Here is a 10,079-nt window from a genome sequence, read left to right as displayed (position 1 = left end):
TACCTAGGGTAATATGGTCTAGACTATTGTTTCTAGGCTACAGACCTGTAAAGCATGTTACTGTACTGAATACCGTAGGCAACTATAACACAGTGGTAAGGTAATTATGTATCAAAACATATCTCAACATAGAAAAGGTACAGTAAAAATAGGTATAAAAGATAAAATATGGTACACTTGTTTAGGACACTTACCATGAATGGAGCCTGCATAACTGGAAGTTGCTCCAGGCGAGTCAGTGAGTAAGTTGTAAGTATATGTGAAGGCTGAGGACATTAGTGTATGCTACTGTAGACTTTATAAACACTGTACATTTAGGCTACACTAAATTTAAATAACTTTTTTCTTCAATAGTGACTTAACCTTAGCTTACTATAACTTTTTTACTTTATACATTTTTGACATTTTAAAACTTTTGAATCTTTTATTATAGCACTTACCTTACACAAATACATTCCAGTTGTACAGAAATATTTTTATGTCTTTATTCTATAAACATTTTTCTATTAAAAAGTTTAAAAATTTTTTACTTTTTAAGTTTTTTTTTGTTAAAAACTAAGACACAAACACATACATCAGCCTAGTTCATACATCAGCCTAGTAGCCTAGGCCTACACAAGGCCAAGGTTATCAATATCACTGTCTTCCACCTCCATTTCTTGTCCCAGTGGAAGGTTCCAGGGGCAGTAACACACTTGGGGCTGTCATCACCCATGATAATAGTGCCTTCTTCTGGAATACCTCCTGAAAGACCAGCCTCAGGCTGTTTTACAGCTAACTATTTTTAAAAAAGTAAGTGAAAGAATACTTACCTTAGATAACAATTAAAAGTACAGTGTAGTAAATATATAAACCAGTAGCATAGTTGTTCATTATCATTATCAAGTATTATGTACAGTACATAATTGTAGGTGCTGTCCTTTTATACAGCTGGCAGCGCAGTAGGTTTATCACCACAAACATCTGAATAGTGGGAAGATTTTTAGCTCCATTATAATCTTACTGGACCACTGTCATATATGTGCTCTCTTGTTGGCCAGAACACTGTTACGCAGTGCACGACTGTATATATATACAGGCACACCTTGTTTTATCATGCTTCACTGTATAGCACTTCACAGATACTGCATTTTTTTATAAACTGAAGGTTTGTGGCAACCCTGTGTTGAGCAAGTCTCTCAGTGCCATTTTTCCAACAGCATGGGCTTACTTCATGTCTTTGTGTCACATTTAGGTAATCCTTGCAGTATTTCAACTTTTTCATTATTATTGTATCTGTCATGGTGATTAGTGATATTTGATATTACTATTGTAATTTGGGGGGGCGCACTATGAACTATGCCAATTTAAAATGGTGAACTTTATCAATAAATGTTGTCTGTTCTGACTGCTCCACTGGCCACTCCCTAATCTCTCTCCCTCTCCTCAGCCTTCCCTATTCCCTGAGGCACAATAACATTGAAATTAGGCTAATTAATAATCTACAACACCCGTAAATATTCAGGTGTAAAGAAGAGTCATAGTCTCTCACCTTAAATCAAAAGCTAGAAATGATTAAGCTTCGTGAGGAAGGACTATTGAAAGCCCAGACAGGCCAAAAGCTCGGTCTCTTGCACCAGTTACCCAAGTTGTGAATGCAAAGGAAAAGCTCTTGAAGGACATTAAAAATGCTACTCCCGTGAACACAAATGAGAAGGAAGTGAAACAGCCTTCTTGCTGATGTGGAGTAAGTTTCCCTGAAGCCAAAGACTAATCCAGAGCAAAGCCCTATTTTTTCAATTCTGTGAAGACAGAGAGGTGAAGAAGCTGCAGAAGCAAAGTTTGAAACTAGCAGAGGTTGGTTCATGAAGTTAAAAGACCCATCTCCAGGGCCAGGTGCACTGGCTCATGCCTGTAATCTCAGTACTTTGGGAGGCCAAGGCAGGTGGATCACCTGAAGTCAGGAGATCGAGACCAGCCTGGCCAACCCCATATGGTTGGTGAAACCCAATCTCTACTAAAAATACAAAAATACAAAAAAAAAAAGCTGGGTGTGGTGGTGGGTGCCTGTAATCCCAACTACTTGGGAGGCTGAGGCAGGAGAATCACGTGAATCCAGGAGGCAGAAGTTGCAGTGAGCCAAGATCACGCCATTGCCCTCCAGCCTGGGCAACAAGAGTGAAACTCCCATCTCAAACAAAAGAAAAAAATCCATCTCCATAATATACAAGTGCAAAGTGAAGCAACAAGTGCTAATGTACACACTGCAGCAAGTTATCCAGAAGATCTAGCTAAGACCAGTGATGAAGATGACAACACTAAACAACAGATTTTCAATATATATGAAACAGCCTTCTATTAGAAGATACCCTCTAGGACTTTCATAGCTAGAGAGGAAAAGTCAATGACTGTCTTCAAAACTTCAAAGGATAGGCTCACCCTCTTATTAGGAGCTAATGCAGCTCATGACTTTAACTTGAAGCCAATGCTCATTTACCATTCAGAAAATTTTAGAACCCTTAATGAATGATGCTAAATCTACTCTGCCTGTGTTCTAGAAATGGAACAACAAAACCTAGATGGCAGCACATCTGTTTACAGCATGGTTTACTGAATGTTTTGTTTTTTTGTTTGTTTGTTTGTTTTGAGACGGAGTCTCGCTCTGTCGCCCAGGCTGGAGTGCCGTGGCCAATCTCAGCTCACTGCAAGCTCCGCCTCCCGGGTTTACGCCATTCTCCTGCCTCAGCCTCCCAAGTAGCTGGGACTACAGGCGCCCGCCACCGCGCCTGGCTAGTTTTTTGTATTTTTTAGTAGAGATGGGGTTTCACTGTGTTAGCCAGGATGGTCTCGATCTCTTGACCTCGTGATCCGCCCGTCTCGGCCTCCCAAAGTGCTGGGATTACCGGCTTGAGCCACCGCGCCCGGCCTACTGAATGTTTTAAACCCACTGTTGAGACCTACTGCTCAGGAAAAAAAAAAAAAAAAAAAGATTTATTTCAAAAGATTACTGTTCATTGACAATGCACCTGGTCATCCAAGAGCTCTGATGGAGATATACAAGGAGATTAATGTTTTTTCATGCCTGCTAACACAGCATCCATTCTGCAGCCCACAGATCAAGGCATAATTTTGACTTTCAAGTCTTGTTATTTAAAAAAATTAATTTTGAAAGGCATACTACATACTACATGTCATACATATTAACAACCTCATAAGCAATATTATAATTTTTTTCAATCATAGTACATGTTTTAAAGAGCTTAGGAGAACATTATATTTATCAAATATTTACCATATCTGTTGATCTTGTTTCATTCCTCATGTTCCAGGGTTCCCTCTAGTATCATTTCTCATGTATCTGAAGATATAATAGAAAAAAAAGTTTATTCAAAGCAGGTCAGTTGGAGATGAATTGCCTTGTTTTATTTCATGTGAGAATGTCTTTATTTTGTTGTACTTTCAAAGAAAATAAACAACTTCTTTGATTGTACAATTCTGGGTTGATAGTTACTTACTTTTAATATTTTAAAAATATTGTTTAAAAATATATATTAAATTAGTAGTATGGCAAGAGGACACTTCTGAGGTTAATGCAAACTTTGAACACTCATGTTCTTTTTTTTTTTTGAGATGGAGTCTTGCTCTGTTGCCCAGGCTGGAGTGCAGTGGCACAATCTTGGCTCACTGAAACCTCCGCCTCCTGGGTTCAAGCAATTCTTCTGCCTCAGCCTCCTGAGTAACTGGGACTACAAGCATGCACCACCATGCCTGGCTAAACTTTGTGTTTTTAGTGGAGTTAGGGTTTCACCATGTTGGCTAGGCTGGTCTCGAACTCCTTAACTCCACCCACCTCAGCCTCCCAAAGTGCTGGGATTACAGGCCTGAGCCACCGCTCCTGGCCCAGAACACTCATCTTCTAATTTAAAAACAGAGACATCCATTTTTGTATTAACCTTTGTTGCATCTCATTTCCAGAGTAGACATGAAATAATATTTATGTAGTGAAAATACAGAACAATTTTGATGCTTACTATGAGATAAATATTAGAACATTACTGCTCCAATGATTTAGTAAGGATCTCGAAATAAATTCTGAAGTCTTCCAATGTTTACATTTATTGGAGGGGTTCCTGAGTTCTATCATGTTGTTTTTTTAAGTCTTGTTCTCATCTTGTGCATAAATGTTAACATTTCCCAAAGTAAAAACTTAGTTTTCTTACTTTTACTTTTTATTAAATTTAATACAAAATATGACCTGAGTAGGTAAAAAATATTTTACATTATTTGCAGTAAGATGTCATTATCCCTGTTTAAAGAGCAAATTTTAAAACTTCAATCTGGGTGAAAGATTGGCTAGTTTTACAGAAAGATTTGCCACCTTAAACTCAAGCTGATTTTTCTATTTTTATGTAAATAACTGAGATGCTATCTTATTAATTCTCCCAAGGTCATGTTTGTGAAATAAACATTACATGAGATCTTTGCTGTCATCTACACTATATGTTGTTTACAGTGTTGAACAAGTGTGAGTTCCTAAGTTGTAATGTGTCCTCATATGGTCTATTCTATTTGCATGTGTGCCACTACACACTGAGATGATAATGCTGTGCAGTTCTAAATGGTAGCAGTTTCTTAGGCCGAAATATTTTTGATGAACTGCTTAGTTTGGGGATTTTATTTTTTAAGTTGTATATTTTCTTGCAAAGTAAAAACACAAAAAATATTGTTACACATCCTTCTGGCTTTTATGGTTTCTGATGAGAAATATGCAGTAATTTGAGTCACTTTTCCTTTATGTGTCACATGATTGTGTTGTGTCTGACTGTGGACTTACTCAAGTTTATCTTGTGGAGGTTTGAATTTCTTGGATCTGTTAAGTTATTGGTTTGTGAAAGTTGGATAGTTTTCAGCCATTGTTTTTCCATATTTCTTTTCTGCTATATCTCTTCTTCTGGGACTCAAGTGACCTGAATATTAGACCTTTTGGTATTTTTCCAGTTTTCTGAGGCTGTTTATGCTTCCTTCGGTCTTTCATTGTATATCTTTCAGATTGGATACATTCTATTTACTTATCTTCAAATTCACCAACTCTTTATCATCTCTGTTGCTACTGAATCCATCTAATGATTCTTTAAAACTTCCTGTCATTGTAGTTTTCAGTTCTACAATGTCTGTTGCTCATATTTTATATTTCTTGCTGAGACTTTAAGTCTTTCCAGTCACTCCAGGTGTGTTTACCCTACTTTTTAGGGTACAGTTGTAATGGCTGTTTCTAGCCTTTGGTAATTCCATCATTTGTGTTTTCTTGCGCTGGACTGTTGTTTGTCTTTTCTTCTCACAAATTGAGAATTTTCCAATGATTCATACGCTAAGTAATTTAGGATTGTATCCTGAACATTTTGAATATTATGAGATGCTGTGTCTTCTGTAAATCCTAAGGAGGTTGTCTTGTTTTGGCAGTAAATCTGCCTGATTAGGTTCAGGTGGAAATTTCCAACCCACTTTTGTGGGCTGTGGTTCGGTGTCAGTTCAGTTATCAAAGCCTTTATAGTGATATTCAGATCTGTTCCATGTGTTTGCCACCCACTGGCCAAGTCCCATAGGTCACACCATGTGCCAAAATGGAAAAGCTTCTGGGATTTGACCCCTAACTTTCTGCTGATTGGTACAGTGGAGTTAGTAGGACTCTGAAAAGTCTAATCTCTCTGTTTTGGAGGAACAAGGGTCACAACTATTAGTAAGAAGTCAAACCTTCAGGATCAGTCCTACAACAAAATTCTTTAGGGCCATCAGAATGCAAGTGAAACTCCTCATTTAAGGAGGATATGGAGGAGAAACAAATCAGCCCAGCCAGCCATCATAGGTGTTGTGTGGCAAATGGCAAGTAGGCAAGCAAAGGTGAAATAATCCCAAAATTATTCTGGGATTACAAATACATGAAAGAGATAAAAAGAGATTAAAAAAGAGATAAAATTATTTGTAGATGTTAAAATATAGAGAAATCCAACAGAATCAAATGGAGAAAATGGGGACTAATAATAAAGGAAGGTAGAAATGCAAAAATCAATTTGGCTTTATAATATTAGCAATAATCTGCTAGGAAGTGCAATGGAAAAAACATTTCAGAAGCAACAGCAACAACAAAATAGAAAATATGAATAAACTTAACAATAAATATAAATATAGTCATGCATCCCCATAAATATAGTCATGACAGGGATATGTTTTGAGAAATGTGCCGTTGTGTGAACATCAGAGAGTATACTTAAACAAACCTAGATGATAATAGGACACTACACACTTAAGCTATATGGGATAGCCTATTGCTCCTAGCTACAAACCTTTACAGAATGTTACTGTACTGAATGCTGTAGGTGCTTGTAACACAAATCACTAGATGATAAGAATTTTTCAGCTTCTTTATAATCTCATAGGACCACCATCATGTGCAGTCCATTGTTGACCAAAATGTCATTAGGCAACACATGACTATAGATGTTATTTATAAGCATAAACTATAAAATTTTCTCAAATACCATAAAAAATAGTTAGTTAAATGAAGATTCATACCACACTTTGGAATGAGAAGAACCAACATTTGTGAAGTTATTCTCTTCAAATGTATCTATTAATCTAATATAATTGTAAGCAAATCCACTGGGGTTATTTTGGGGGAATTTGGCATTCATTGCAACAGTTATCTGATAGCATAGATGTGTAATCATAGTTTATGTCACTATTTGCTCTTCTTAAGTCTAGACATGATTAAAAGAGATGATGGGACAGAAATTTTAGATACCCAGGCTCTGTGAAAGGATCAGCTTGCTTCTCTTTCTTCCCCACACAAAATCAACATCATGTAATATTCAGGAATATTTCATACTGGTTTCAATTTGTGGGATTAATTTCTTCATATACCTGCATAGAAATGGACTCAAGCCACCCACCCCTACCCCAAAGCTTCCTGTAGGGTCTAGACAGAGGGTTTTGCCTGCAGTTATTTTATAATGGCTCTTAGCAGAAATGGCTGGCAGTGATATCTAGTTATAACTCATTTGAAGTAGGTTTAATGAATGGGTTTCTCTGTTTTTATTTGTTTTACTTTATTATTTATTTGTCAAATTTTATTTATTTTAGTAGTAGCTAGCTGGTATAAGTTTTAGATAAAAATTTGTCAAAAGAACTTTGTAAGTGTGACATGTTACATTTGTTGCAATAATGTGAAATTTATCTTTCTGAGAAACTTATGCAGAGATCTTGAAGTGGCTGACTTCATTACAATTAAGTCATCATTTGCTTTTTTCATTTTTTTTTTTCCTAAGGGGGTGAGGGAATAATTAAATGTAAGGTATACCTCACAAGGATTTCAGGGAATTTGACCAGTGGACTTCAAGAACACATATCAGGAACATTTTAAAAATGAAGATTATAATGTGGGAGATAGTGGCAAGAATGGGGGTGCATTTAGATCAGATGAGATTGGCTGGGAGTTGACATTTTGTGAAGCTGAGAGAGGGTATGTGGAAGTTCATTATACTGTTCTCTCTACTTTTATATATGTTTCAGTGTTCTCTAAAGTTTTTAAAATAAAAGAAAAAAGATTAGCAAACAAAGCAATGAGAAAACAAGACAGTCACAGAACAAATAAGGTTAATGGAGAGATATCTGATATCACTAATCTAAATCTATTCTCAAAATTAAATATAAGGCTAGAAGATAGTTATTGACTCTTAGAAAAAGACTTAAATGTATAATTTTCATTTTTTAGTAAGGATGGGGATGATAAGAAGAGACCTGTGATCATTCATCGAGCCATTTTGGGATCAGTAGAAAGAATGATAGCCATTCTTTCAGAAAACTATGGGGGAAAATGGTAAGTGATATGGAAAAAAAAGCTATATGTCTATTATTCTTTTTAATTTTTATTAATTTACTTATTTTTCCTTTTTAAAAATATTTCTATTCTTAAAAACTCATGTGTAAAAGATAAAAGTAGTAACAAAAGAAAGGGCATTTCCTGCCTTATAATTAGCAAGTATCCAAACAGCAAATAAAGAATTCTTATTCCATTTGTCAGATCAGAAAACAAAAACTAAGGGAGTGTGGCATAAAAATGTACCATTTACCTTTTGCAGGACTCGGTAGAATTAAAGTTATCTTTTTACCTATTTCAAGCCCTTCAGAGATCTAGTTGCTGTCTTGAAAACATGTGACCCACACTCCTAGGTACCACCTCTTGCCCTCCAGCCATCCTTCCTTCAACCCATATTGTTTGCCTTTGGGGTTCCCTACAGCCACTGAGGAGGAAAACATGTAAACCTGATTCATAAATGGCACAAACTCAAAGAGGATGACTTAGCAGCACAGCCCAATTAGGATGACAGTGGGGAAAGGAAGTGTCCTAAAGTGCAGATTTTTTTTTTTTTTTTTTTTTACAAGGTTTTTGTTTAATCCCCAGGCTGGAGTGCAGTGGCCAGATCTCAGCTCACTGCAAGCTCCGCCTCCCAGGTTCCCGCCATTCTCCTGCCTCAGCCTCCCGTGTAGCTGGGACTACAGGCGCCCGCCACCTCACCCGGCTAGTTTTTTGTATTTTTTTAGTAGAGACGGGGTTTCACCATGTTAGCCAGGATGGTCTCAATCTCCTGACCTCGTGATCCGCCCGTCTTGGCCTCCCAAAGTGCTGGGATTACAGGCTTGAGCCACCGCGCCCGGCCTAAAGTGCAGAATTTTGAGTGGTGCATCTTGTTGTCCTTTTTGCCTGGAAGGAAGAATAGCTGGAGGTATGGAGCTACATGGATGCATGGGCTCTAGTTACTGCTTTGGCCACAAGGTCAAAGATCTAGAAATAATTAGACTGAAAAATAAATTACATAGATTTGGGAAGCAGAAATGTGGATGATCACTTAGAATGGGCCAACAGAGGTGGTACTGCCATCAAAAGACCCCCACTGTTGAGGAATTTTTCAATGTTCTAATACAAGAGGACCCATTCTGTTAAAATCAGCTTATTTTTTTCCCCTAGTTGTTGCTTAGTGGCTCATGGGCAAAGTGGCCACTGGTGGATATGCATGGGCTCAACAATATGGACTTTGCCTTACTAAGTTCCATCTGGCTACATCTCTTCTGAGGATTCAGGTTGCCATCAGTAGTGATTAATTGTGATCCCCCAGGATGGTACCATAACCTGGGGGAACAGCCAGTGGTCTTGTAGCAGGTTGATTACATTGAATCCCTTTCGTCATGTAAGGACCAATGCCTCGTTCTCACTGAAGAGAGACCCTCTGTGGATTTTTCTTTGCTCTTCTTTGCTGCCATGCTTCTGCCAGTGGCACCAAATATGTACTTATGTGCTGCCAGAAACACAGCAGTGCTTCTGACTATGAAAGAGATTTTATAGCAAATAAGTAAAGCATTGCACTGACATTATGGGATTCACTACTATCACCATGCACTCAGAAGCAAGTGGCTCTACTAGCAGTTATGGCACCAGCTAGCAGACAACATCTTGTGATGATGCATCCTAGTATGTGGAAATGCTGCAAACCAGTAACCACCTGTGAAATTTCTACCTCCCATTCCATTTTTAGAAATTGGCTGAGCATCTGCTCATGCAATTTAGTTCTCTTTTCAGAAACTACTGCCCCCACTGCTACTATTGCTGGGCTCAGTCCCTGCAGCTCCCATTGTGGACACTAGGCACTGGATGATACTGCTAGGGTCACTGCAACCAGTTCCTCCAAAAGCTCCATGTCTCTGCATCACCCTTCCTTGCCAGAATGGATTCCATGTGGTGCCTCCTTCTCCACTCTGTCTTAAGTCAGAGTGCCATGTTTATACATTAGCAGAACCTAGATCTCACCCATGCATACTAGCATTCATGCCCAGTGAGACTGGGGAAGCAAATTTTTGAGCAGGAAACATAAGGTGGGAAGTGTCCCAAACAAAGTGTCTTCCAAAAGTCCTGGGTAGCTGGAGAGTCTGTGTATATTCCTGATATTTTGTGATCAAAGAGAAATACACTTAGGTATCATGGAGTTTCTGAGCTATTGAAGTTACAGTTAACCCAAAAGTATGGATACGAATATGTGTGCCACCTGAGT

General features: G+C 37.9%; 1 protein-coding gene across 2 annotated transcripts in view; it reads left to right on the top strand.

Annotated features, from left to right (window-relative positions):
- TARSL2 (threonyl-tRNA synthetase-like 2) overlaps positions 1–10,079 on the top strand; it is an 81,359-nt gene that overhangs the window by 66,449 nt on the left and 4,831 nt on the right. For both annotated transcript variants that reach the window (XM_011957648.1, XM_011957639.1), the window contains one exon: positions 7,748–7,852. In XM_011957648.1, the coding sequence (XP_011813038.1) occupies positions 7,748–7,852 (105 nt within the window). The remainder of the gene's footprint in view (positions 1–7,747; positions 7,853–10,079) is intronic.

The sequence above is a fragment of the Colobus angolensis genome, unplaced genomic scaffold (assembly GCF_000951035.1).
Source record: "Colobus angolensis palliatus isolate OR3802 unplaced genomic scaffold, Cang.pa_1.0 Scaffold112, whole genome shotgun sequence".
NCBI classification, from domain to species: Eukaryota; Metazoa; Chordata; class Mammalia; order Primates; family Cercopithecidae; genus Colobus; species Colobus angolensis.
The sequence above is the reverse complement of the archived record's forward strand: the minus strand, read 5'-3'. Positions and strand labels throughout refer to the sequence as shown.